This window comes from Clavelina lepadiformis, chromosome 1, assembly GCF_947623445.1.
Source record: "Clavelina lepadiformis chromosome 1, kaClaLepa1.1, whole genome shotgun sequence".
NCBI lineage: Eukaryota > Metazoa > Chordata > Ascidiacea > Aplousobranchia > Clavelinidae > Clavelina > Clavelina lepadiformis.
The window spans coordinates 4,309,217-4,337,153 of NC_135240.1; the positions used below are offsets into that span (position 1 = coordinate 4,309,217).

The 27,937-nt window shown below is 41.3% G+C and overlaps 6 protein-coding genes across 7 annotated transcripts; 3 read left to right on the forward strand and 3 right to left on the reverse strand.

Annotated features, from left to right (window-relative positions):
• Window positions 1-921: 921 nt before the first annotated feature.
• Window positions 922-3,784, reverse strand: LOC143473196 (uncharacterized). The gene is made up of 4 exons (XM_076970076.1): window positions 2,781-3,784; window positions 2,558-2,689; window positions 2,201-2,487; window positions 922-2,084 (listed from the first exon to the last, which is right to left on the reverse strand). The coding sequence occupies exons 1-4, from the start codon at window positions 3,101-3,103 to the stop codon at window positions 2,074-2,076; spliced, it is 753 nt and encodes a 250-aa protein (XP_076826191.1). The 5' UTR covers window positions 3,104-3,784; the 3' UTR covers window positions 922-2,073.
• Window positions 3,785-5,609: 1,825 nt separating this feature from the next.
• Window positions 5,610-7,881, forward strand: LOC143456088 (uncharacterized). Its single transcript, XM_076955144.1, has 2 exons — window positions 5,610-5,760; window positions 6,959-7,881. The coding sequence occupies exons 1-2, from the start codon at window positions 5,706-5,708 to the stop codon at window positions 7,453-7,455; spliced, it is 552 nt and encodes a 183-aa protein (XP_076811259.1). The 5' UTR covers window positions 5,610-5,705; the 3' UTR covers window positions 7,456-7,881.
• Window positions 7,882-8,741: 860 nt separating this feature from the next.
• On the forward strand, window positions 8,742-12,738 carry LOC143455510 (uncharacterized). Its single transcript, XM_076955098.1, has 10 exons — window positions 8,742-8,967; window positions 9,241-9,434; window positions 9,644-9,752; window positions 10,647-10,806; window positions 10,930-11,092; window positions 11,162-11,259; window positions 11,320-11,385; window positions 11,493-11,721; window positions 11,980-12,042; window positions 12,105-12,738. Exons 2-10 carry the CDS (start codon window positions 9,305-9,307, stop codon window positions 12,527-12,529), a joined length of 1,443 nt encoding a protein of 480 aa, XP_076811213.1. The 5' UTR covers window positions 8,742-8,967; window positions 9,241-9,304; the 3' UTR covers window positions 12,530-12,738.
• Window positions 12,739-12,911: 173 nt separating this feature from the next.
• On the forward strand, window positions 12,912-15,238 carry LOC143455669 (uncharacterized). The gene is made up of 2 exons (XM_076955111.1): window positions 12,912-13,079; window positions 13,864-15,238. The coding sequence occupies exon 2, from the start codon at window positions 13,878-13,880 to the stop codon at window positions 15,159-15,161; it is 1,284 nt and encodes a 427-aa protein (XP_076811226.1). The 5' UTR covers window positions 12,912-13,079; window positions 13,864-13,877; the 3' UTR covers window positions 15,162-15,238.
• Window positions 15,239-15,394: 156 nt separating this feature from the next.
• On the reverse strand, window positions 15,395-21,045 carry LOC143455826 (syntaxin-like). Of its 2 annotated transcripts, XM_076955122.1 has the most exons (9): window positions 20,887-21,045; window positions 19,377-19,653; window positions 18,189-18,318; window positions 17,029-17,148; window positions 16,793-16,969; window positions 16,579-16,664; window positions 15,973-16,101; window positions 15,777-15,900; window positions 15,395-15,709 (listed from the first exon to the last, which is right to left on the reverse strand). In XM_076955122.1, exons 2-9 carry the CDS (start codon window positions 19,532-19,534, stop codon window positions 15,395-15,397), a joined length of 1,239 nt encoding a protein of 412 aa, XP_076811237.1. In that variant the 5' UTR covers window positions 19,535-19,653; window positions 20,887-21,045. The 2 variants fall into 2 exon arrangements, with proteins under 2 accessions (XP_076811237.1, XP_076811246.1); XM_076955131.1 differs by lacking the exon at window positions 20,887-21,045 and having other exon boundaries at window positions 18,189-18,347; window positions 19,377-19,467.
• A 3,594-nt stretch (window positions 21,046-24,639) lies between these two features.
• On the reverse strand, window positions 24,640-27,863 carry LOC143462109 (LIM domain-binding protein 2-like). The gene has a single exon (XM_076960155.1). The coding sequence runs from the start codon at window positions 26,422-26,424 to the stop codon at window positions 25,297-25,299; it is 1,128 nt and encodes a 375-aa protein (XP_076816270.1). The 5' UTR covers window positions 26,425-27,863; the 3' UTR covers window positions 24,640-25,296.
• Window positions 27,864-27,937: the final 74 nt, after the last annotated feature.

Genomic DNA, 27,937 nt, shown 5'->3' on the forward strand with positions numbered 1-27,937 from the left:
CTCTCTATTTGGGAAAGTAGGGACAGCATTTTCCGAACTACTTTCTTCTTGCACAACATCCTGCTCTGTGTCAAACTCGTTGTCAAACAAATCTCACGTATGCTTGGTTCTATCACAGCCAGATTCATCTACTGATGTAGAAATAGTAGATCAATTCCAATGATATTGAAACGTCAGCGTCAACTTCCAGTTGATATCTGGATACGTGTTATGATAAGATTCCTGACAGATCTCGGTAGCACTCTGATACTCTTCTTTCAATGGTTTTATTGATAAGTATTGCTCTGATAACTATAGACTTGATTACATTGCAAATAAGTAGACTGTTGGTGGATGAACACAGAAATTTATTGTAGAAGAATCTGAATTAAAAAATCGGCGACACTGGGATTCTTCATCTGTGACTCACAATTAATGCGCTCGAGCAATCGCCCTCACAGATCAGTGTCATCTCGCCCTAATTCTTCTCCGCATAATCGTTCTTAATATTTCGTTTATTAATATTATTTAGTTTAAATAAATATCGTAACAGATGAGACTTTCGTCATTAGCAGGAGACAATAAGAAAAGATTTTTCTGAATAATAAAACTTGAAAACCACTAAATTGACCAATTGGTCAGTTGCCAGTGGTTCAATAATATTGTGACCGGCAAATATAAATGACCTGTTGATTCTTATGTGATAAACGTTGAAACGACGTTGCTTGGTGTTGTTCCAGTTGGACCTTTTCACAACCAGAAGTGTCAATTATTAGACAAGACTACGCTTAGTCACTGATAAGTGTTCATGCGATAAATTGATGTTCGCTACGTAGAGAATTGCAGCTTCTATTTTCGAGCACCGATTGGCTTTGACAACGATTCGAGTCTGGTTCACTTCAGAGTAGATGACTGACAGAGCTTCGATCGAACTCAGACATATCAGTAATAATGTCTATTATTGAACAAGAACTAATATCTTAGTTCTTCCCACTTTCGCAGTTAAAAGGCGATTGGATCGAAGTCGAAAGCAAACAACATGATATGGACGGATATATAGGACATAGAAATACACCCAAAATAACAGCAGACAATAAAAGTAAATTAATATAATTGGTACAAGTTCATTGGGAAAGATTACTCAAAAATAAGCCGTGGAAACTTTAGGACTACGGCAGCCTACCAGGTCTATTCAAGTATCACAATCTTGCCACAACCTCAATATATGGCGACTTCGATACGGTGACATTGTGACTAATACATAAGATTGCAAATGTAGTGAAGTTCTGAAGGAAGCCATAGAAATCACCTGTTCGCAAAACTTAAATCGGGAAACCTTTAATGCCGGCATAAAACGCACAAAGCACAATTTACAAGCAAAACTACAAATGTGACGTAATGTTAAATATAGAATAGCCAAACGACGTAACGGAGTAGATTGTAAGCTTTGCACATTACGTATAATTCACTATTCTGTTACTTTGAGTATGACGTCAAACACACGATGAAAGCAAAGTGTTCGTGGAATGAGCGGTCAGGACATGTGTGTCTTCTTCGAATACAGGCCTCCGCTCAGTTTGGCAAGGTAGTTTAGAATAATTTGAGTTTTCATCAAATTGACTGTGACGTCATAATGAACACCGTCATAGCTGTGAACCTTTTCTCCCAAATCTTGAAAATCTAGAACGTTGATGTTGTTCCTATCAAAATAACTCCGCATCGATGATTCAAACAAAAGTAGCGATCTATGCTGTAATCGAAGGTGACCGACCGGTTTAAGGAGACCGTTCCTCATGGGGAGAGAGAAAACAATCTCCGGCCATCTTTTCACCTTTGGCCTCTGACCTCGATAAAATCGTCGGATGAGTTCAACCGCGGGGTCAAGGTAGTGACGTAGGAGGCGGCTTGCGTTGAAGGAGTTGTGGAAGCCGACACTGAGAACAATGAGGGCGCCTGAACGACCCAGCGTGCTGCGGACGAGTTGGTGGAAGCCGCTTGAGTGTCTCGCGCTGTAAAACGGCTTCACTGCAGCCCTGAATGTGACGTTCCTATTACGACACAGTCGATTTCTATGACGCATTTCATCGAAATTTTCTACAAGTTGTCTGCACAAGGAAAGTTCTGTTATTACGTCATTGTTTAGCTTCATGACATCAATTTTCCATTGAACTTAACAAACGGTAACGATCAGGTTGCCATGGTAGTTATGACGTCACTCAACTGCAAGTCTTCCAGTTTGTGAAAGCGGAATTAGAACACAACGTCATTTCCTCTTGCGTCATATTCTTGCGCCAGGCACCGATAATGGAAAGGTCAGTCAAGGTCATGAGCAAGGCCAAGTACATGTCACGGGTGAATGAATCTCCTACGTAATAAATATCATTGTAAGGAGACCCTTCTATGATGTCGCAGGCTTCGTCGCTATTGTATCTGTGATAAACACATCTGCAATCACGTGGTGTCCACTCCAGAAGCGCCGCGTAATCGAATGTTCTGGAATCGACGCAACTGGAAAGAGAAATGTTCGAGACTATAATCCCCAATTACCAAGCCAACCAATCAGAGGGCAGCAACTCACTTCCGGCACTTACAGGTTCTGTCGCTAGGTGGAGTACACCGCCCCCACCACATATTGCTGCAGCAGGGCCGGTCTCCCCGTCGATCGCACCATTGCCCCACCTTGAGACTGGATGGGGTTTGTCTTTGATATCTGAATGCATACATTACGATGTCATACAAAGGTGGGATAGAAAACTATACCATGTTATTTGTACTTTGATCTCATGCGGTTTATTACTTACCTGTAGTACCCACACTGGAACTTGCTGGACATACTATTACGGGGGAATCCCCTCATGACCCAGAATTCTTCCCGCTCTATGTTCAACTTCCTCCGTGCATGATCCACCCGTCTCTTGTATTCATCCGCTGACGCCTTCGAAGGAAAAATCGGTTGCCTTGACAACCAAACCCCTGACGTAAGATTACTCAAAATATTGTCACATTCTGGAATTTGAACTTGAACACCACCCGCGGTAAGAACCTTCTCATTTTGGGCATAACTTCCCATGTTTTGTGACGTAGCAACCAAAAATAATGACGCAATAAATATATACTGAGACATACTAAAACACTCGTCCTTCACAATGCAAAGGTTGAACACACAACACAACCGGCTGACTTCAGCTATTTAAAGGGCGGTATAAAGTGACGTCACAATGAGAAGATGACAGTGAGTCGCCTCGAGGCGGCCAAGTCGAAGAATTTCTTTCAACTAAAAAGGAGAGAAATCGCTCTTTCGTTGAATTTCTCCGCTTTCTCACTAAAAGGCCATCTCGCTTTGCTTGTTTATGACATCACTAAAGCGTCAGCAGCAAGAAAGGAGACATCTTAATGCCCAAATATGGCGTTGCGACCTAACCACGAGAAGAGGATGATCCGGTTAAAAATTAAAAACGTTTGAGAATAATTTCTCGTTCATTTGTCAAAATCTTATTTGTTATGAAAATAAAGTTTTCGGGTCAATGGAGCTTCCAACTTCCACCGCCTCATTCTTAATTCTTAGTTTTTGAAATAATCAGCGGTTCAGGAGAGTTGTTTCCCGTCCACATCTGCGTCCCCCCAGAAATAAGAGCGCCTGTTGAACTTTCATAGCACAATGAATGACGTTTAGCTACATAGACTATATAGTCTATATGTTGATGAGCTCTCCCTGACCCACGAGTGCGGCCAACTTGATACTATTTTATTGGCAAATAACATGCGCCGAAGCACAGGCGTAACCTGAAGTGGAACGACGTCGCAAAAGAGCGTCTGTGTTCTTCGTTGTCTAAAAGACGACTGACTCGGAATGCGAACGGGGGATAAAGAGAAAAAACACAATAATTCTTTGGGCAATTAAACATGGTGTTCTGCCGCTATCTAGCGGAGAGGGTGGCGAACGTTACGCTTGTAACCGGACGATATCGTTCATCTGTTGAACCTCAAGTCACAATGACGAATCTTCTTCAATGATGATCTGGATTGATGATGAATTCGGATCTGACAAGCGATGACGCAAGAGGTTGCACCCGCGTGTGGTTGCTACGTAGAGTATCGCAACTTCTGTGTAACTTCTGCGATTAATTGTTTTCAACAATCAACGAGTAAAATCTGTTCTCATTACAGCGCCCAGAGGCAGTAACTGCATTACCTTCAGTTCCTCAGAAGTGGAATGAATACACCAGGAATTTGTACGAGTACACCCAAACAACAACATTAAATGGTCAATAACAATAACAGGTAAATTGATATATAGGCTACTGTTTGATACAGGTTGGCTGGGAATGAATATTCATAAGCAAAATATGGATAGTTCAGTGACTAACTCGTGAGATTGCAGATGAAGCGGTGATTTGAAGCTTACCAATGCAATGCATCAACTGTATATACATGCAATGGTATAGTTAGTTAACTAAGGGTGGTAATGCAGGAACTCGGATCAAACTAAACTTGGATCAAAAATGACGTAATCTGATCCGAGATATTCATCCGCCGTTCTAGAATGGAAGACAAGAAGAAGAGATCTCTCGATCGGATCAACATCCTTCGTATATCTGTTGTTACTGCCATGCAGACAAAAGTCTCGAATTTTAAATTTATCGTCTATCTTGGATCAGCTGATCCCAGTTTCTGCCCTAACCGTTCTAATTCTTAATTAATTTGATAATTATTGGTTGTTGATTAATTGCGGCGGATTAAACAGAAATAACCCGCGCGAAGAAATTAAATCGGGAAACGACAGAACTTGCAATTTACATAAAACGTCCTGCGCACAACTCATGCGCAGAAACATAAGCGTGACGTAATGGTAAATATGGAATCGCCAAATGACGTAACTGGTTGAACTTGACGTCAAAGACACGAATTCATTATTATTATTATTTATTAGGAAATTATCGCATGAAATGTGAAATAACAAAAGCATTTATATACGTCATAAGAAGTATAAGAAACTGATTGTTGTTGTCATCTGCATTGATATGACGTCACTTCGTCTCGCCCTGGACGCGCTGCTTCGTGTTTATATAGCAGGTCACGTGCACAGATACTTTGTGTGACAATAAAGCATCGGATCGTCATAAAAAATGTAAATCTCCCAGCAAGTTAAGGTCTACCAGAAAGAGATTCTTAGAAGTAGGTTGTAGAGCAGGGATCGCGCTTTACGTCGAGTTAAAATAATTTCTTCGATCTCATGCTTTATTACGTCACAAGTCAACGATAAGAAGAGGATAAATTATGAGCTCATAAATACATGTAGGTTGTCATGTTAAGACGCGAAAGTGTTTGCTGAGATGTGTTTGTTCAGAGTCAAGGATTTCGATCTCACAGATTCTGTCATTCGTGTTGGCGCTTGCGATGGCAGAGGCAACGTCATAATAGTGGCTGTGATATCACAATGCTATCATTTGGTTAATTTAGAGTTGAGAGGAAGTTCTCGTGAAGGTTGAAGCCAGTACGAGGCAGCATTTGCTCACTTTCAATAAACTTCGCAGTGTTCTTTGAACTTTAAGTCTTTGTGACCGAACAATGGCTTATGTTTAAAAATGGGCTTGACGCTATCCCCATTATGACGAAACACTCGAAGATCTCCTTTATAACTTACTCGCTATCTTTAAAGGCCAATCCTAGATTTATTGAGAAATTTTTTTTGGGAACGTTCAAATGACATAAATGATTGTGACGTCATGGGATGTTCATCGTCTGCGCAGAAAGATGTCGTCACAAAGGATACGAAGGGAGGTGAGTTGAAGCTATAATTATGAAATTGTTATTTATGTCTACTATTGTTAGAGCACTGTGTCGTCATAATCATTCTTTAAGACGCTTAATCTCATAATTATGACGCAATAAACTTGGAGCACTTTAATTGAAGTTGATTTGAACTTTGAAATCTGTATCAAGATCTTCATCAGCAAACTGCAGCTCTTATTTGGTCACAATCTCACCATTATTTGTTCATCGGCGACGATACTTTGTTCAGTTGAAAGATGTTTCGTAGATTCTAGAATCGGCCGTCTTCGATTATATTAAGAATTTATTGCGGGTTAAATCGTCACAAATCATCTCCTGTTACGTATTTTCTACATCCGCCGTTGTTATGGAAACAAAACACGTCATATAACTCTTGCGCGGGTTGTAGTGTGGAAACTTTAGACTTGAACTTTGCACAGACTTTTATTGGATCGGAATATTTGGATTTGCGTCACAATATCAGATAACCTGTGAACGTTTGTAACAAAAGAGTGAAGATAGTGAGGTAACAATGCTTCTTTCGAAATTAGTTGGTCGAGATTTATGATTTAATTTATGGCGGTTTTCCGCGACCTACTGCCATTAATATTTAACTTGTGTGACGTAACAATTTGGCAAACAAAGAGCAATTTCATTCCAATTTTAACATATTTAGTCTGAGCCAATCGCCAGGAATGTTGTTGTTAAACCGCACATTAAGTTTTGCTTAAAATGAAGTATCGTTGTGTAGTGTGACGCAATAATGACGTTTCCTGTTTCAACAAAGAGCAGAATTGTCAGAACTTTTCAGTTTAAACGTTCGCTCATTCGCTGTTAGCAGTCGATTATGAAAAACTAAATGCAGGGCAAAAATGAATTTTCACTGAAAACAGCGCGAAGGTTCACTTTTAATTCTGTCAGCGCGAGTTAATTGTGACGCAATTAATGGAAAAGAACGCGGTGAAAATCAAGTTAAAGCGAATGCGACGATTGTGGCCTTGAATTAAAATTAAGACGATAAATGGCAGGTGTCGAGGCTAAAATGACAGGTTGAATTTCCTGATTGCTTGGGGCGAGACAGAAAAGCGGAATAGCGTCGACCATCGATTTATTTAAAAATCGCTGAACATGTCAGAGACGAGGAGCGCTCAGAAAGTTTAAGTTTGCAGATTCCAGAACTAACTTATCTTTGTTTTGTTCTGTACAGGCTTGGCGCGTGTCCAAGACGCGAAAAGTAAAATTAATTCAAAAAGTGAGTTAAGAGGAGATAGTGACGTCATAATGGAAAATAAGGAAGAGTTCGAACGAAGTGATCCCGACGGCGCGACATCAACGGAGCAGGGAGGGAGCGGAAATGAAGCAGAGTTAGAAGAGGAGGAGGACAAGGTGGAAATGTCTCTGAAGCCGATTGTGACGCAACAGAAGAACCACGCGACGCAGGCGACGCTCAACTTCGTGTATAAGAACAGTCTCGCCTCCTCGCCCGCCCATACGGGGGGGAATTTCGGGGGCTTGGCCACCGGGGGCTATGGTAGCCCTGCTCCGTCCCGATATGTTGGAGATAAAAGGAGACCGTCCGGGGTTCCGCCCCCGACCAGGGAGTTCCGTCCCGGAGACTTCATTTTTCAAAAAAACTTAAACTCGAGGAATAGGTCAGGGAGTATGGCGGAGGCGGACGAAGATGAGGAAAATGAGGAATATTAAAGATCCGGCGAATACATTCAGCCTTCATTTGTACATAACATCGCGCTGGTCACGTGACTTATACCATTCCTCTACGTCATTGTTTCTCATTATTGTGATGTAATTAAAGACAAAACAAACGGAATTGAATGTTTGTTTTTTCGCCATGATTACATGATTGATTTGATAGTGACGTCATATTATATGAAATGATTATGCAATAGACATTGTCTGATGACCTCATACAAATCAAAAGTGTTTTCAATTTTTACGCAATAGTTGTTTTTAGATTGTCGTTTTGTGACGTTATGGTGTTTGTGTATTAATTGAGTGTAAGGTAAGTTTTATTGGCAAAATAGAGAAGGTTCATTTAGCTTGAAATAATGAACGCACAAGAGATGCAGCTAATTCTGCTCATCAGCGCATGAATAGAAAAAGTTCATTGTCTTTGTTTGTCTTCTCTTGGTCAGACAACCTTTTCACTTTTCCTCCTCCTACACTGCGAAGGTTTAAGCTGTAAACCACCAACCTGATTAAGTTTTCACTCGGTTCCCACCAGCCTGGTTGCTAAACTACAAAGCGCTCTATGGTTTCAATTTCAAAGCATCACACTAAGAAGTGTCATTTGAGACATCGCATACATGTGTGGAATGGTTCCATGGTGTGGAAATTGTAAGTATCAATTCATTCAATTCCTCAATAAAAATGACTGAAGTCGAAGAGGTTTGCAGTTTCGTTGGGGTCATACGCGGTCATCGTTCACCCGAATGTCACAATTTTATGTTACCATGGCAACGGGCGTGAGGTTAAGTGCTGACCCTGGCGCAGAATATTGCTACAGACAGAAAGCATGGATCATAGGTTTCAAGAAACGCATCCATGACATAGATTATATGTATGCATAATTCAGTTGTAGAGAGACACAGAAAACCATGTGGCATTAAAAGTAAAATAGAAAAGTACCGAAACATCGCAGCCAACACAACGAGTGAGAAAATAGACGTGTTTATTTATTAAATGAAATATCCACTGCGTGACATCTTCCGTTCATAGCCTTGGATGGGAACACTGTTGAGAAAATAATTTGCTTGAACTTGCATTGTTGGACTTTATTTTGCTGTCACTTAGTGTTCATTACAACGTTTTGAAGTTAGCCACTAAGAGCGCCAAAGAAAGCAGCACGAAGCACACAAAGAGCTCGTTGAAAGCGTGTTGGTTGTGCGTTAATGGTTAACTCGCTTCGCTGTTCCGTATTTTATGATGTTTGCTTTGAAAGAGTGAAGGCTGACAGACGTTCTAGAATGGCGCAACTTCGTCAGTTGTCACGCTGTACTTCGATTAAACGACTCTTTAATTTCCAAGTTAGTTTCTAGTTTTGGACATGAAGCAGATTTCAAAGGTGAAGTCTTTACAAACAATTACTATTGTTTCAGGACACTTATAGTTCTAAAGTGCTTTGTGAAGGAAGAATTGCCTGAGGGAATAACGAATAAGCATTGTGAAGTTTTCTGTTTAACTGCAGAACATTTTGAGGTCAGCTAGTATTGATGATTGAATTTAGGCTGTTACAGAAGTTGAGAAATTATTATAGCATCTGTCTCAGGGCTGGGCTTGCGTCACATTGTTTAAGTTGAAAACAGAGAGTTGTAGCGCACAAAGCGGCCATGATACTGGTATTTTGTAGATAGCCATAAGTAAGCTAATTGCTGGTTCTATATTTCTAACCACGGTAGAGGCGTAGGCTGGCTTCTCTTGACTCATAAAGGCTGTGCTTACTCGTGCGTGACACGTTATCTTCAATTTCAGATAAAGCACTTGATAATAGTTACTTGTGACGAAATAACTATCAGGTAATACTTGGACAGCCGCGATGCGCTGCAGCGCAACATCTTTGTTCCTGACAATTGTTAACCTTGTCGGTGCTTATATGTCAACGATTGCTGGATACATGGCGCTGGGCGACACTTTGAAGCTGTTCAGGCTGTATGGGCCTGATAAAGGTAGTTATACTGGTTGTTGCTGGGCTCTCTTCATTAAGATAGATTGTTTTATTTGATGAAGCGCAGATGTAGAATTCAAGCTTATGCGATTTATGGCTACAGATCGAAGGATCGATTGGATTTGAGCAATTTTTAAACACGTTGAATTATTAAGCAGCTTGTACGCAGGCGCAGGCGCTGTATTGTTTAAACTTCTTTGCCTTGCTCAGGGAATGGAAACCCCGCATTGGACGACCCCCCTAGGTACTGGGTCAACCCAAACACTAAACAGTGGGAGATGATTGACAAGTACAGCCGCGGCAATCTGGTGCCGCAAGTGTAAGTGTTTGTTGTTTTGTTCCATTGCTTTGTTAAGTGACCTAGACCAAGTGTATCAGGTGATTCAGTCGAAATAATTATACCTTCAATTTATCATTCAGTTTGTCCATTGCATTTGCACTCTTTCGATCATTTAATAACATCTTGCTTTGCTGATCGCAAACTAAAGATTCATCAAAAATTGTGGTTTAGCACCGCATAATATAATCGGCCACTCGACACACTTTAAGAAACGAAATAAATGTTTGTGTGATGTCACACTTATTGCAAGGATTTCGTTGTGACGTTTGATTGATTTCAAATCGTCCAAGAATTTCAGAATCCATTTTTTCAATCGTGATGTCACTCGTATAATGTCTCTGCGTGGTAAGGATTTATTTTTTATCGGCGGACGTTGAACTTTGCAACCAAAGTGAATCATTCGTTGCCTGAAGCACCTACTCGCCAGGAAATGTGGTTAAATTGATTTTAAATTGAACTTATTTTGACTTGGGACTGGTACAGCGGTGTCCGGCCTTTTCCTACTTGCGAATTCCAACTACAACACTATCAGGCTGTCTATGAGAAATTGAAGCATAACTCGCCGACCCCAGGTCGGGAAACACTGGACTAAGTGCCCGTGCTATTTGTCATCAGCAATTGAATAGTCGATACCATCATCATCGTTTGGAATTTCTGATCCTCGTTTTAAGCTTTCAATACTTTTTTGTGCATTACCTCATGTTATTGTCAATTAGCGCTGTTTTTCGTTCCAACCGCGCTAATGATAAAAACTACGTAAATGATTGAATGCCTAGAATAGAATGGTTTAATTTTAAAGGTCTAGGGCGTAGTGGTCTATCTTCATATCGAAGGCAGACCGGTCATTTCTTGACCGAAGTTATGTTCTTGCAGATTTCAAGGCGTCCAGTACTATCTCATCGCCCTGGCCGTGTTTATGACAATAAACGCGATCGCTTTCATGGTCGACTCTGTCCGTAGCAAGAAAGCGGTGAACGACAGGACGTACCAGGGCCGACGGACCGGCTTGTCCGCGATCAGTTGTACCGGATGGGTAAGCAGTTCTCTTTACTTGGTGTAAATTATGACGTCATTATAATTGAATAACATGTGATGTCATCGAAATAAAGCGCTAATCTTTCTAACCATGATTATATTATGTGTCTATGGAATATAGCTGGCCGGTTATTCCTTCTTCCTCACCATGCTCTGGTTGGTGATGGTGGGGTTCGGGGTGCTTCCCCTGGTGGAGTGGGTGATCACGATGCAACGATGCTGGGACCTGGACAGCTTCAGCGACGCCTCCTCCCAGTACATCTGCGTCGACCTCGTACAATACGGTGCGTGACGTAATAATACTTTGAACTCTGCTTGGCTTTTCTATGCGTGTGACGTAACAATTATTGTAGGTTTGGTCTTCTTCCGGGACAGGTCCGGGGGAGTTTTCGGGCTGATTTGCGGCAAGGGCCCCATCAAGCGGGGCGACCTTGAGGGTCTGTGCAGTAATGTAAGTTTTTCTGCTTTTATTCTACCTTGCGCCGTGTAATATCTGATGTCTATGTTGCAGTACTACCCGACCTTTTCCCTCTTCCTCGCCTCATTCATCGGCTCATGCATCGCGCTTCTAAGCGAGGTAAGGTCATTGTGGCGTCATAATATCCTTTATACGTCACTTCATTGTTCCTTTGAACGTAATCTTAATGTCAAGCTCTGATAAATAATGACAGCTGTGTGGCGCAGGCCTTGTTCTCGATACGCCACGCCACAAACTTTGTCTACCTGAAAGTGCGGAGATACGAGAACCCACATGCCCCCCCTGACCCCAATAAAAACGCCCCCTACTCCACCTACCCGGAGAGTAACTATGGCAACAGCGTCCCGAACCCGAATTACGAGAACAACGTTCTGCTGTTGGACCCCAGCCAATTTCCACGTGATGCCGACGTTGGAAGTTACAGGAAGAGTCCCGGTAAGAGCGATTGTGACTTCATAGTGGGTTAGTGTTGTGGACCCGTGTTGCACGACAATGAGATTATTGTGAAAGCGCTCTTGTGTCGTAAACAAGGTATAAATTCCTCCCGACTGAACGTCATAAACAACTTTGTTAACAAATATTTCTCCTCTTGTGACGTAACAAAGCAAATAGAGACATTTTATCAGCGCCACAGTATTTTTCGTGTGGGTGGATTGTCAGCAAACATAGGGGTGTATTGTGACGTTTTTGTAGATGGTGACGTCATGGAGATGCGAGAAATGCATTACGGGGAGGGCGACCACCACCAAGCCAGCAGTAAGTACTGTGTCTCTGTGTGTGGTTTAGTGACGTCACTAATAGCATTGCTGCGGTGACAGGGAGATACCCAAGTTCGGTGGATGAGTCGGTCCCCTCCTATCCCAAGCGACCCCCCTCCTATAGCGGCAGCACAAGACGCCACAGACGTAGAAGTCGTGAATCATTTAAAAAGCCGCGGCAATATGACGACCGGCCTTCCAGTAGGGGACGCTATGTATCAAGTGATGACGACAGTGATTATGACGCAAAGATACGTCATAATGAAAGTGATCAGATGGAATCTAGCGACCATGCCCTCTCTACCTCCAGCTACCGGCCGAAGCCATTGAGGCGGAAAAGTCGCGGTGCCCGGAGCGACCCGGACATTCCGCGCCAATCAGAAAGAAGCAGAAGAAAGAAGTCAAGGAGGCGCGAGGAGTCGCCACCTAGCGACTTCTACATGCAGGAGGACCGGAGAAGACAAGGATCCCGCAGTGTCATGTGACCTTTCAACAATCATTTTATTTACTTTTAGTCACTGGAGGGCGCATAGATATGATCTGACGCGAACACTGGGTCAGGCGCAGACGCTGTTTGAGATTTCCACAAAAGTTTTGTATTTATCTAAGCGTGGCTATTCCGCGTGTTGTTCGTTTATGACGTTTTTGTACAAAATGCAATCGGGCAAAATATAATTTCTTTCGTCACCACCGACATTTGACGTCACGCGTTCTTAATGACATCATACTATAAAGGCAAAGCAGTCACCATTGTATCAACTGCTTGGTCAATGACGCCACCACCGCATCGAACGTAAATTGCCGGAGGCGATGGCGGCAAATCGTCATTTCTTCACTCGCTCAATTCGAAATAGAAGTTCACTTGGCGTGACGTGTTCAAAGCTGTTTATGTCATCATAGGGAGCTTTATGACATTGCCAGGCAGAGGTTAAGTTGAGACAATTGTAGAAATGTTTTGAGACTATTTAGCCCATTTTTATGTTGCAGGTGAAGTTTTTGTTTAAATTATTTGAACCTGACAAGATGGCGACCCAGGTGAGTCAATCGTGTTGAAAGTTTGAGATTATTCGAAAACTTATGAGGTCATAATGTGAAGGCATAGCTTGGCTCGCAACTTATCGCTCGTCACCTTCGCGAAACTCTCGCATAATTCTGCAGCATTGTCACGTCATACTTGAAAAAAATTTCCACGGTAAAATTCTTCAAAACTTTTGAAACGTGACGAAAATATTTCCCGCAACATAAAGATGAATTCATGCGAAGATGGGATAGAGAAGTGTCATTATGACGTATGAGTTACAGAGTATACGTTCACAATAATTTAGCTGCTTAGTAGAAATATTCAACATACAAGATTAGTTGCTATGGGTTACTAGTTCGTATGCTACTGGCTGGGATTTTAAGTTGGACATTTGTGTCGTCATAAAGAAATCTCGGCAATTACGCAAATGGTGCGGAAAAATTCACGTGATTATGGTCATAATCCAATAATGTTGTCATGTGACCTCATATTTAGTACATTTGTTTCGCCACTTCATCCTTTGTGACGTAACAAATGCAGATTAGACCAAGTAGGGGTTTATTGTTACATCACAAAAAAAGCATTAAAACGTCGTCACGCCGAGATATTGCTGCTTTCGCCTCAGGCCCTGACGGTTTGTGGTGCAGAAGCAGCTGTGACATAACAATAGACGTCGAAGAAGGCGCGGTGAAAGGGAACCTAGGTTGTGTGGGGTCTAACAGTGTTCGAGCTTTAGGTGAAACAATTGCGACTTCTTGGTCGCATAATCGATGAATGTCAAGACTTGTTTGTTTTTAGAGCGACAAGCCGCGATGCCTTCTCGTCGTCCCATTCTACCGGGACTTGGACTCAACAAAATTTTACTGAGATCTCTTCACCTTGAAATGAGACAGAAGAAGATCATCACTGACAACCAATCAGATTCAACTACGTCAGAGGTCGAAAGCAGCAGCGAAAACAAACAAAATAAAAAAATTGAAACAATGTCACTTGATGCAAAATTGTCCAACCACTACGGAAGTGACGTAAGCACAACAATTAGCGACGAATCAACTTCAACTACGTCATCCCAAGAAACTCAGCGCCAAACTTCGTCATGGACCAATGAACACTCAGGTGACGTCACAGTGGAGGGGAGACCAACCGGGACATCATTTGGCGCAAAAATCGCTGCTTTTAACGAAAAATTTGCCGAAGTTCACCGAAACCCTTCCACCAATGACGATCAAGCACGTCATAACGCGAATGAATTGGGTGAAAGTTCTGGGGTTAAAGGTGATGAAAGTGACAGTTCTGTAACATTCCCGCTAGAGAGCGCTGCCGCGGGCGAAACATTAGCCATAGACATCAAAGAAATGAAGAAGCTAGAAAAATCAGCGAAGCGTAAAATAAAAATAGAGAAGCGCGCAATCGCTGTAGCGAAAATGGACGTCGCCGAAGCGAAGTTGTCAGAACTGGGCGCGAACTTGCGCGCGAGACAAGCCAGGATCGATGAGCAGCACGCCAAGTTGTGCAGGAGGAGGGCGGCGATCAAGAAAGCGGAAGATAGACTGGGAATTCTAGAATCTCGACTGGACGAAGAGGAGGAGGGCCACCGTGAAAGAGAGCGACGCGTGAAAAATCGCGAGAGGCGCGTCAAACAGGAAGAAGCCGGGATCCGAATCAAGGAGGCTTCCCTACGAAAAAGGGAAGAAAAAATAACGGAAAATCTCCAGGTCATAGAAAGAAGGCGGATATTGGTTGAAGAAAAAGAGGTGACGTCATCGAGCATGGATGACATCATGAGGCAACGAGAATCTTTACATGAAAACGAGAAAAATAGCAGATACAGATCACTTGGGAAGACAAACCACGGAAAAGAGACGGAGATTGAGGGGACCACGCGCCGGAAGCGAAGAGATGAACGGAAGTTTTCGGGGTCAAGCGGAGTTCAACCAACTCCTACTCCTAGAAGAACGCAGGAAGGGCGCCACCCTGCGGGCCATCGAACCAGTAGCTCTGACGTCATCGGCAACCACAAACTTCGTCATCAAACAGATTCGCTGCCGCCAAGAAAAGTTAAAGGGGAAGCCCCTAAAGTCGGCCTGTGGTTGTGATCCTCTCTTCCATGATTTAACTCTCGTGACACTGCCTTTATGTGGCTTATATACTAAATAAATTAATCAAAGATAAACTTTGTATTATGACGTAACAATCGTGTTTCAAACTAAATAATAACACCTTAATTCTTCGTAGAATAAATTACAGAAGCAATTAATAAAAAAGATGATTCAGTAAAAGTTCTGACGACGAATATTTTTGATATGAGAAGATTCATGATTTTGATACGTCATGTTTTCTGTGACTTCATAATAACTACTTTTGATTGTGGGCTAGCCACCGTGTGTCGTTGTGTGTTCTTGACGGCGACAACGATGATGACGACGACGATGGCGAGGAGCAAGATGAGGAGGCAGATGAGGATGAACTTCTTCTTTCGATATTTATCCTTCAACTTCTCCGCCTTCTTCAGCCGCTGGTTCCCAACTTCGACGTAATCCGAAGCCATGAGCACGTGCTGCTCGATGACGTCAATCATGGCACCCTGCTCATCCACCATTGATGACATCATAAGGAACGCTTTGGAAAGCTGGGTAATTTTCCGCTGCATGATTCAGCAATAATTAGTATAAATGAAGTGGAATGACATCACAATGGATATTATGACTGACCTCGAGGAGTAAAATTTCGTTTTCAAAATGAGCGACTTGGTTGAGTTTGGATCTCATCTCTCTGCCAACCTCCGCGTCATCTTTAATGTCAGCGTAGAGAAGCGGAGTGCTTTCATTGAATAACCTTAAATCATTTCAACAATCGCAAACATTTGTGATGTCATATATAACTGTTGTTAGTGACGTAATGACAAACCTTCCGTCCAACTTCCCCCGCTCAGGATAAATTGGCCCCAAGATGGAAAGTTGTCTCGCGACCTTCCGCTGGCAGAGCTTCTGGTACTCGCTCTGTTCATGATAGAACCCACCCACCGCCTGCGTAAGCCTGGAACAAAAGTTACATTTATTCTGCCAGCACTAGTGATGTCATTGGTTTATCACAGGTTATTCAGCTTTCAATGACGTCATCAAGTTGTCAAGCTAGTGATGGATAAAAGACCAAAAATACTTTTTATTACACAAATTATTTGTTTTAAATCGATCTAACGTCCGAGAAGAACAACGGAATAATACTTTCTTCAGTGTTTGACAAATTATTAAAAATGTTCCAACAAAATATACACAACGAATTGTCGAAGTGACCACTTGATTGCATTTGCGTTGTCATAAAAATAGACTCATAGGTACGCAAACAACCTAAAAGTGTTCTTTCAAATTATAATCTCATGCTCAGTGCTTATATTTTTGTTCATTGCTACCAATGGTTATGATGATTATAAAAACATTAAGCATTTGGTCAATTCTCTAAAAATGGCCAAGACATTAAGAAAATTGCCGATCTGGCGAGCCTGGGCGTAGACACCTGAGGGAGAGCACAGAATGCAGAAGAAATTTCATTCGGACATCGACGGGCACGAATCCTACCGGGTGCATCCAGGGGCATGAAACCTTGAAATGTAATCAACATTGTGAGGTCACAATTGGCAGTCTCTGCGCTTTTGACGTCATTCCAGCTTATCAAATCAAACCTCATTTAGGAATCTATTAGCTGAAGATCTGCAATAGTTATAACTTACCATCTGAACGGACGACGTTGATTGCTGCCATCTAATTGTGACATCATTATGGTTGCCAGTGATACTGCCACTGAGTGGCCAATAGCGTAATTTATCCTGATCACTCATTTCCATTCGATGAAGAATTGATTTCGTCTTGCGAGCAAGTGCTTGGAACCTGTCAGTGGTGGAACTGATCTGGGAGAATATCCGTCGTTAAACTCAACATCTACGAAATTTCATGAGATTGTCTTCACCTTTTTTCTGCGTTCATTTGCGTTAAATATACTTGGACAGGTCACGACCTCACGATGATGAACTTTTAACTCCTTCAGCATCGACTCCAGCTCACGCAGAAATTTCAGGGACTTTCCCGTCTGAGGAAAGTTGCAACGAAGAAAAATGAAAAATTGTGAGTAACTTCACTTTCCACACAGGCCAACCTTTTACAAAATTAAAATACGGGACCATTTGCCTTTTTCTGCAAAGATGGGGCCACCAACAATAATCTACGGCAAAGACCAACCCTACATGAATGTGTCCAGCTGATGCAAGTTTATGTGACTTGTAGCTCCTCTTTTGAAAGGTCACCGCCTTTAACTGGCATGTTATGAAGAAGAAACTTTTGCCGACATAAACATAACATAACCTGCAGAACCATTAAACTTGGGGGTACTTTACAGTCACAGCATGGTGGTGATTGTAATAGCTCATACTTCCTGACTCAAAAACAAGGCATTGTCTTGCAACAAAGTGCTGCATTGTTGGGTCATCGAGAAAACAATTCTGGCCAATACCAGTGGTTCTGACCGGCTAACTCAAGCCACATATTTTAATATTTCCGCAGTTTTCATTTGCTTCAGTTTTTTCCAAACTATTGACTGAGGCGACAGCGTAGATTCTTTTTACTAATGACAGTACATTTTCTGCTCAATAAATTATATAAGCGACACTCTCTTAATCATGCAGGTTACTCTTCATTCTTTGATTTTATAGCATTGGGCTTAGCACAATACTGCCATAATTTTTCGAAAGCATCGTGCGCAATATTTCTACTTCAACCAATTTAAATTTCTGGATAATATTCTTGCTGCAATACGACGGCTGGTGCTCGCTGTTTTACTGTCAAATGAGATATTTTTCTTATTTTAGACAAACAGGCCTTAACATTAGCAGCAAATTGTCACTTCAAAGCAATGTCGGAATCTTTTCCACAGAAATAAACATTCGAGTGTTTTGTGGTGACATCATGAAGCGATTTCAAATTTTTGTCAACCGTAACTGCATTAGTCAGTTTTTTAAACAGGATTTTAAAGGTGACACTATTTTTTGCCCCTGACAGCGCTGATAGCAGTTAAGGGCGAATACACGGGAAAATATTTTAACGCAAAAACCCAAGTTTGATGTCTTCACTCACCCGCTGCAGGAGAAGATCGGTTTCATCTTCCATGGGAAGTTCCTCCTGATACTCGGGCTCGTGGTACAACGATGGATCCTCCTCGTGAAGTCGGATCAGGTCCGGCAATCGATCTCGAATCATCATCAACCTGCATCAGCACTTATTAATAGACATCACCTAAACATACCACTTTCTCATATATGCTTGAACATCTTACACAAAATCAAATGTTAAAATCTGACTGCTTGCATATCTCTGCCATATTAAGAAGCCTGAGTTCCTTAAACCTGAATATTTGCCAAAACTTATTTGCACTTCACCAAAGAAAATTCCAAACAACTTCATGAACAGCAAAAAAGTAGAAGTTAGCCCAACGCAGTTGTATTGGAACAGACACGCTTGATAACGAGCTCTTGTTGAGGAAAGCCTCACTTCCTTCCTTGAGCCATTTATCACGCGCCGCATATGGTCGGCCACTATCCATCCAACACAAGGCAATGTCGGCTCGTCATTGATTAAGAGCAAAACATGAATATTTGCGATACAGGAAGGAACTAATGGGACGGACATCAAAGCTTGTCGTTAACAAAAACACAAATAAAATATATCTCACAGAATTTTCAATTCAAGTTTTTGTGTTAAGAGAAAATAAAACATTTCTACTTTTTTAATTGAGACGTTTTCATCTGATTCACAACGGCACAAGCTACACATAGGCTAAGAAATGAAAAAGCTCTGGTTAAGCCACATTTTACCACCATTTCGTTAAAACACAAAAATACACGGAACAACATTTGTCCTTCATCAGAACATAGCATGAATGACTCTTAAACGTTTCATTGCACAACGTCAACTATTTCATTCAATGAATGCTCTGACAAAACACCAACATTGGCAGAAGCATGTAAGCTTTCTAATCAATAGAAGGTTTACAACAGCTTTTGTAGCGCTAGGTGCAAGCACTTGGCGTGTAAAAATCAACTAATAAACTTTTTCCATTGCAGCAAACTAAATGTCACTTGCACAGAAAAACCTGCCCGTTCATCCCATTAGTGGTGTCATAAATATATACCAGCACTCATTGAATAAACACCTGATATATCATTGTATGGTCTGCTTGCTAAGTTGAGCTGCTCAATAAAAACTGCGACCTACATGGGAACAGAAATAAAAAATACACAGCAGTCATTTTCAAATTTTCCTCACCCCTTTATTATTTGATTTTCTTTTCTCTTTCTTAACTTCTTCGTTCGTTCTCGCAGACTTTGCACTTCTCGGATATTTGGAAGATTTTTCTCCATCAGGGAATTTTCTTTGAGTATGATGTCTTTGCGAGAGTTGTGACTCGTCACTGTCACCACCATCACGGTCGCTTTTTCGTTTCCTTTTGTCGCCTCCCTTCACCTTCCCCCCCACAATAATGGAACTTGCAATCGTTCTTTGAAGAAATCGTTTGTTTGCAACGGGAACCAGACTTTTTCTCCTTAAACATAGAAAAAACAGATTTATTTTACAATATTTTGAAAAAATTGACAAACAATCGAAAAGGGCAAAATATCACAGCACATTCAGGCAACATGAGTCACAAATTCTGACGACCAACCAACTCAGATGCGCCTTACAAGTGCCCACCTATCTTAAACAAACCATTGTAGGTCCCTCCTATTCAAAAAAGAAAACTCAGTTCAGAAACAGTGTAATTTTCTTTCTGGGCACTTTCTGCAAGAAATCTCAAGCCCTCAATGCCTGTCAGTCAAACCTACTGTACCAAATTACTTGCCCGTGTGTCATAAACATTACGTACATCAAAACTACAAATCTTCACGATGGCCAAAGCCCATGGGACTTATACATGTAGAATTAACCACGACATGCAATGCAAGCACTGCAAAACCAAAGACATCAACATATTACAACAAGTAGAAGTAACAAATTTTTCTATACAACTAACCAACATCCACACTAACTTGCATGTCTTTAACAATGGAAGATGCACAATTTTTAACACGCTTGCCAGATAACAATATTCAGAAGTGAAATTAGAAAAGTTGTGTAGTAAGCAAAGTGTCATGTAAGTGTATTTGTGCACCTACTTCAGTACGACAGGTGCGAGCTTAAAAAGTTCAACTTCAAGTGACATCTAACACCATGACAGTTTAACATAACAGTTGAAGAAAATGATGCAAATGTGTGTGAGTCTGGTACAACTTATACAAAGTCAAGAATGACAACTGACAACTCAAATTGTCTTAGAGCATGATTGTGTGCTTTTAAACAAAAGAAATTATTAAGCAATATCCAAAACGGATTCTCGTTCGTACGTTCTCGGACTTTTCCCGACGATGAACATTGCGTTACATAGCACACATATCAGACTTCTTGAAACACGTGTCATCACACACTGGCCCTATTTATTCTTTGGTGCGACACAAAACTGTGGTTGCTGTCACATTAAAATCCATTCAAGCTCACAATAATCGATACTTGTGCAGAGCAGCAACTATCGCATTTAATGAAACCACGAAAAATAATTGACATCTACAACAAGATAAAATCAGAAGATTAAAGTCTGATGGCAACAGTTGTAAATAGAATAACATCGCTTCCAAATATGGGAGTCACAGAGTGCTATAAATTCAATGAACTATAATTCTCATCCTTGGCCGATGGAAACCAAACATTGAAATCAAAGTAGCACTGATGACATCATAATTACCATCCACTAGGGCCCATGCTTTTCGCCCGTTCCTCGCCACGCTTGGCCTCACGCAGGAGTTCCTCCTCAGCCATCTTCTCAAGGGTTTTCTTGTCCATCGCAGCCCTTCTGTCCTCGATGATCAACAAAGAAGTAAATATTTCTATCGATTTTTAACCTGTTCAAATGCAGTAGTTAGAGAGTGCAAAAGATTTTACATTACAAAACAATTTCTCCTTATAAGTGCATTTGTGAGAGTGGACAGGTGCTTGGGCACGCTCATGGGCAGGATGAATTCAGACGTCATTTTCAAGATAGGCTGGCCTAGTTCTCAATACTTTTTGATTAGATTATTTTTTACTTTTGCACTCTCGTATGGAAGCAAAATGGAAAAATGGTTTGGTGCAGAAGTGCACAACCAAATGACGTCACAATTTCAGTAGTTGGGATCTGAAATACAATGTATCCTGTGGTTGAACGTGTGATAAATATATCACTTAATGTAATATAAAATTGTGTACTACATAGAATTCTCATCTATGGAATCAGTGAAGCATAACACTGCGTGACGCAATCAACAGCTTACCCTGTGCGTGCATTTTGATTTGTGATAAATATATCACTTAATGTAATATAAAATTGTGTACTACATAGAATTCTCATCTATGGAATCAGTGAAGCATAACACTGCGTGACGCAATCAACAGCTTACCCTGTGCGTGCATTTTGATTCATTCAGTCTTTTTGGTTTTTACGTTCAACGCCGCAACATGTCTCTGTGCTGTTGCTGTTATAATGTTCTATCTTGATGTATTCGTTCAAAGAAGCTTCAAATATAATCAGATTATACAGTAGTCATTCCTGTGTCATTATTGCTGAAGTCTATCAAAGTTCACTGTTGAGATATACACAAGGAAACAGACTTTGTAGTGTAAGTGGGCAAACCTTACAGGCTAAGGTAAGATATACCACCTTTTCATTACAAACGCTTCTAAACTAGACCCGGAAATGATAAGTAATTTGCAATATACGTGCACATCTGCAAATGCGGCTGATTTATCACATACTCATTTCAGCATTTTAATCACAATCTTAATGTGATCTACGGTTTTCAGCCTGAATCTTCACACGGTACTAGGCCTAAGCCATTCGCATAATTTGGTCGACGATCTTGCTAGGCCTATATCGGAGTTAAAGTTTGGACCATTACAACACAACCATCCGACCTTGAACAACTTTACTAAGTTTATCTCAAAAAGTCTTGATAATGAAATTCCTGAAATTCGACTCAGCACTCAGCAGTCATCAGTGGAGTGGCCGAGCGCAAACCGTGGCCGTAACACACCACCTGCCATGAAGCAAGTTTCTCAGAAATCTGGCGATATAGTGGCATGTGTCATAGTTACCAAGTGGTATCTCAGGCATGTAGCATGTTTGACTTTGTGTGACGGATATATTGCACAAGCACAAATTAGAACACCACAATAAATGGCGATATTGATGGTGCAATATTGCAATATAGACATGTTTGCAGCTATTCCTTGAAATTGACGAATCTCATCTTAAGACTTTGTAATGAAATGGTTGGTTTATCGTTCCTTAGCCTGTAAGGACGACCACTTCAATTACAATGTTTGTCTGTTGAATTGTTTAATCTCCTCGAAGTGAAATGAGTCTCAGGTCGTTGTTTCGCTTCTCTTAATCTTAGAATCAATTGTACACCTCGACAACTGTATAATCTGGTTATATTGAAGTTTCATTGAACGAACAAATCAAGATAGAGCACCGCGGCAGCAACAGCACAAAGACATGCCGCGTCGCCGAACGTAGAAACCAAAAGGGCTGAATAAATCAAAATGCACGCACAGGGGAACAGTCGATTACGTCACGCAGTGTTATGCTTCACTGATTCGATAGACGAGAATTCTATGTCGTATACAATTTTATATTACATTAATTGATATATTTATCACAACTTGATTATATTGCTGATTAGTAGTTGTGCTAGGAATGACTTGCATACGATCAGATGAACACATATTAATTTCCAGTTGTTTTGTAAGTTGGGCGTCAAAAGCTAATAACCCGATATTTCAAACGTGGTTACTGCCAGTACTAGATTTGAGTTCTCAGTTGAAGAACCAGGTGTGTTTGATGGAGGTCCTTTTTTAAAAACTTTTTGGTCCTTTTTTAAACACAATTTGTCCGAGAGTAAATAGTTATGTAAGCAATCACTGTCACGGTTACGTCACATGGAAACGTTTCATGCTTCAGTGTTTGTAAGGAATAAAGTATATATAAGTATTTATATGTATTTCTAAATGATATTCTCCTGAATCGGATATATCAGAATAACATCACTCAAATAACGACACTTGTTCCTGTTTAATTGCACTGGCAAATAGTTCCATGTTCTAGAAATACGATGCCAAAACCAAATAAAAAACGAGCAGCATTTGGAACCTGAACAAGACAAGCTACGTAACTGGGGCATGAACAACAAGGAATCATCGTTGAGTGTGGGTCATGCAGAAATCATGCTCATTCCTATGATAAAGAAGTTGTCACCTAGTCGTAAAAATAACGTTGATTGGAATGGAAGCGACACGACCGAAAAAGCCAAAAGTATTTAACATAACTGTAGATCGCAAAAATAATTTTTGCTGATAAAACATTTGCCAGTGCTCTAAATAGGCAAAACGCAATTTATGATTTGGTATAAACTTCCAGCAAATCATTGTTTTTCGAGATAAGCTTACTGTAGTCTTGAAAAGGTAGTTGCTGAAAAGATAGATCTCTAAGTTAATTTCTGAATTACAAAATCAGTTTTTAATTCAACACTCAAAAATTAATGTGGGATCCAACGACCTATATTATATTCTTTATGCAGACTGCTCCACGTTTGTGCAAGAAATAATACTTTTGTGTTTTTACCCCACAGATATTTTATTCAACTTAACAGGAATTTCACAACTGTCGTTGCCATTCTTCAAAATTTGTGTCCCTTCACCCTCCTGGGCAACATGTCGCGCAAATTCTTTGAAGCAAAATAAAAAATGGAGCTAAATGAAATTTTTACCAATGTCAAGGAATGCAGAGTTGACGTCATGACTTTTTGTTTCAACAATTAGTAAAAATATTGTCATATGTTTGCTAAAATGGGCCGTGCATAACTGGCACAACCACCTCACATCCCGGGGCGATTTATCTGAACTATCCGTTCAAACCGCACTCCAAGTTCAGGTTGGAGAGGAAGCAACTTTTGTGCAGATTAATTGCTTTCAAACAATCATTTCACGAACACAAGAAAGTGACGAAATCATTGAAAGAAAGTCTGGTCAGAAATGGTCGACGGTGGAATCAGATTTCTATGGTTGCGCGTCCCACCCAGCCCGGGTACTCGTGGTTGATAAGTGAGAAGATGGCAACCTCGTCTGTGCTGCACTGGCCTCCAAATCTACTGCCTGCCACGAACATGTTTTCCAGGCAACGTAGAACTCCAGTTACGTGCGACACAAAGCGCAGTCTGAAAAGTGGAGAAAATACTGTAGCGCTACCTGCCGGCACTTCAACAAAATTTTCGCGTTTAGGAAATAAATCAATTCCTGGCGCATCAGGTGATTCAGGCATGCTTTTAGGGCAGTAGGTGGCGCTCAGCGGCTTTTCCGAAGTTTCATAACTCGCTTGCAAGTCGGATATTTAGTACTCACACATATAAGATATCTATGTCGATATTAAAACATAAGAGCCTGACCAGATAATTGCCACGCTTAATCAACCGAGTAAGAAATCCTTGTTCGAACTTCACAACATGGAAAGGACAATGCACGACAATGTTCATAATAGTGACGTCAAAAATGAATCGGCAACGCAATTGTGCAGATGACGTCACAGCACCATTTTGCAGATATAATGCGGCGGTAATTGTTACGTCATGCTTTTGCTCATTCAAGATAAGAAAAGCGGGAGAAACGAAAAGACTTGAGATGAGCACCGCCTCAAACTCTCATGAAATAAAAACTACAATGAGGCGTCATTATTGTGACAAGAACAACTTTGTAACTCATCAACGCATCATAATTAAGATGAGGCATGTTCTGACGTCATTTCATGAATTTAAAAAAGCTGAGCTATAAGCGTTCAAACGCACAAGCTTCATTTCTAAAATAACGCACAACGAAAATCTGCACAAGAAACATTAAAATTTGATCAAATTCCTTTCAAACTAAATTGTTACCTCGAAACTTCAAAAGACGATGCCAAATTAGAGCAAAATGAAGGTCATATTTTGAGGTTAAAAACGCAATTTGATGCCAAACGATGAGCAAGAGCTTTCACACAAGAATTATTGCGAAAAATAAGGAAATAATTGAACGGCAAGATCCTCTGCACGGCTCAGTATGAGCTCTCACTGCTCTCTGCTCACCGAGCTCACGTGCTGGAGGAGTTGGGTGGGGTCTGGTTAGAGCCTGGTTCTGCTGGTTCACTTTTAGGTGCGATCATTGCCGCTGCTGGCATAGCACTGGTAGTGGCTGTATTCTGATGCTGCCACTGTGTGGTGCTAGGGGATGACATACCAGGAAATGTGGAAGACGGAGTTTCTCTTTCCTCCGACTTGATGTTGATCTGTCCATCGAACTGGTTATTTTCCAGGCGCTGGATTGGTCGTTCGTCTTCATCACCGAACTCGCATCCCATCAAAGTGGGCTCCCCAACCATCATCACATCCGACGAAGAAGTGAATCCTTTCTTTTTGTGGCCTTGGTTGGAGTTTGCAGCAGCGTGATTGCTTGAATTCTTCCTCTTCCGTGATGGACGTTTTGTGGATCTCGAAGAATCAGCTGCAGGATTGAGCATTTGCTGCCACTTTTGAAACAAACAATTCCTGAGGCAGTCTCGAGGGTCCATGCTGTAGGTTTTCTGCCTCGACATCAATTCCTTCATTGGTTCGATGACAACGCACATCTTCAGGTAGTTGATCATGGGTGAGGTGAGCCCCACCCGGGTCACGTTCTTGCACAGCTCCTCCATCATGTTAGGATGCTGCATCGGGACTTGTTTGGGAATATATTCAAGGTGGCTTCGGATGGAGAAATGCCACGACTTCATTCTCATCATCTCATCAGGAGAAAAGTCAGCCACGAAGTGTCCTTCCACGCACACCTTGGTGGGGACGGGCTTCATGTGCTGCATGACCATGGTCGCGTGCTCGCAGTCCAGAGTCCTGCAGTTGTTTGAACTGTTGTAAAAATCTTTTGGCACCCTGAGGATGAGGCTCATGTCAACCACGCCGCTGTCGTGCATCGTGCGGAAGAATCTTGGAATGAGCGTTCGTCCGATGGTGTAACGCTTCGGCCCGTCCTCCAACATGAACGAGAGCGTCAAAGTTGATTTCTCTTCGAAGAACTCGGTAACGAAACGATCCCACCACTGGCTGTCACAGTCATCAACCCTATCTTGCAGCCATTTGTTCATTTGGTAGATCTTGTAGTCGGGGGCGAGGCTGTAAGCTGGATGCCTCATATCCATGGCTGGGTTGCAGCTCGGGCGAATCGGCATCTTAGCACAACCTACCACAATCTAAGCAGGACGAGAAAAACAGCTCAGTTAGTCAACAAGGAATGAGATCAGCAACAGAAGTCACCACCCCAAGACATTTAACTAACAATTGAAATGAACTTTAGTGGTTTCAAGTTCAAATACACATCTGCAACTACACGGAGCACTTTAAAATAAACGTCATGAGCATTTGATTTTTTAACTGTCTTCTGCAAAAAATTTGACAAATCCAGATTCGAAGCATAACGGGGTGGAATGAGTCTTTATATTTGATATAATTTGACGGAAACTATTTTAGTTTGTGTGAACAGAAATATCACGTAGGTTGACACGAACGCATCCCGAATGTGTTCGTATTAGCACCTGGCCTTCATCAATATGTTGCATTATTCACCATTTCCAACATGACGTAATTGCTAAAAAATTTGCTCTGTTTCCAAAAACATTCTCATGAAGTACTGGTAGGGATCGAAAACCATCTGGTTAAAAACATACTAAATGGACACTCTTGGCACCGCTCCCGTGGCTGCTCTTTAAAAAAGTGAAAGGAGCAAGCTCTGTGGTCGTGCCCAGCTAAATTCAGCAACATATTGACGGGATCCAGTGCTGACACTAATAGACATAGAATTAATTCATGTTTGCAAGAACCCTGAACAAATTTTAAATCACGTCGTTCACCACCAAGACCAATCAAAGTGGAGCTTAGGTTCCCACCTTTGTTGATATCGAGCCAAAAAACCAACATGAGGAGAGATGGCCAGATGTACTGACGCTAATATCGCGCAATAAACTGTTTGAGTTTGGTGCCTGTTGGCTAAACTATTAAGTAAACACACAAGTATTCACAGTGAAGAGTGTGGCACATGCACGCACAAAACTGATCAACATACACGCTGTATTTATTGGACAATCATTATCCAAGAATGTTTTTAACTACTTTTTTATATCCGTATCAATCAAACATTACACCCAACCGCCTTCAAGCCTACTCCCAAATAGAAAGTTTGTATCGGTCTATGTGTAGAAGTTCACAATCAGAGGATGTATTTGTATACTAGACCGAAGCTACTCAAATTGTGATGTCATTTGGTTGTGCACTTTTACACTAGACCCGTTTGTATGATGCGCCAAAGAAGTTGGTTTCTGCGGTACTGCAATTTCTGACACAAAATTGCTTTTCGGCGCACTGAAGGCAAACTTTCCAGTAATGACATCGCACCTTTCAGCCCTTAATCAAACACCCACATTTTACAAATTATTAAAATAAAGCATCGGCCTATATAGTTCTAACATGCAGCTGAACAGTCTGACAGTAGCCTATGCTGTGAAGTGAAATCCTATAGGCCTCATATAATGAATGAACTGAATGTCGTTCGTCAATCAGTCGTCAGCGCCCAACGGGAATTGATTAAAACACATCAATACAATTCTTCTGTAATTATACATCTTCGTCAATATCCTATTATCCTATTAAACCAGTGTTGCCACTCAAAAAAAGAAATTAACCCTACCA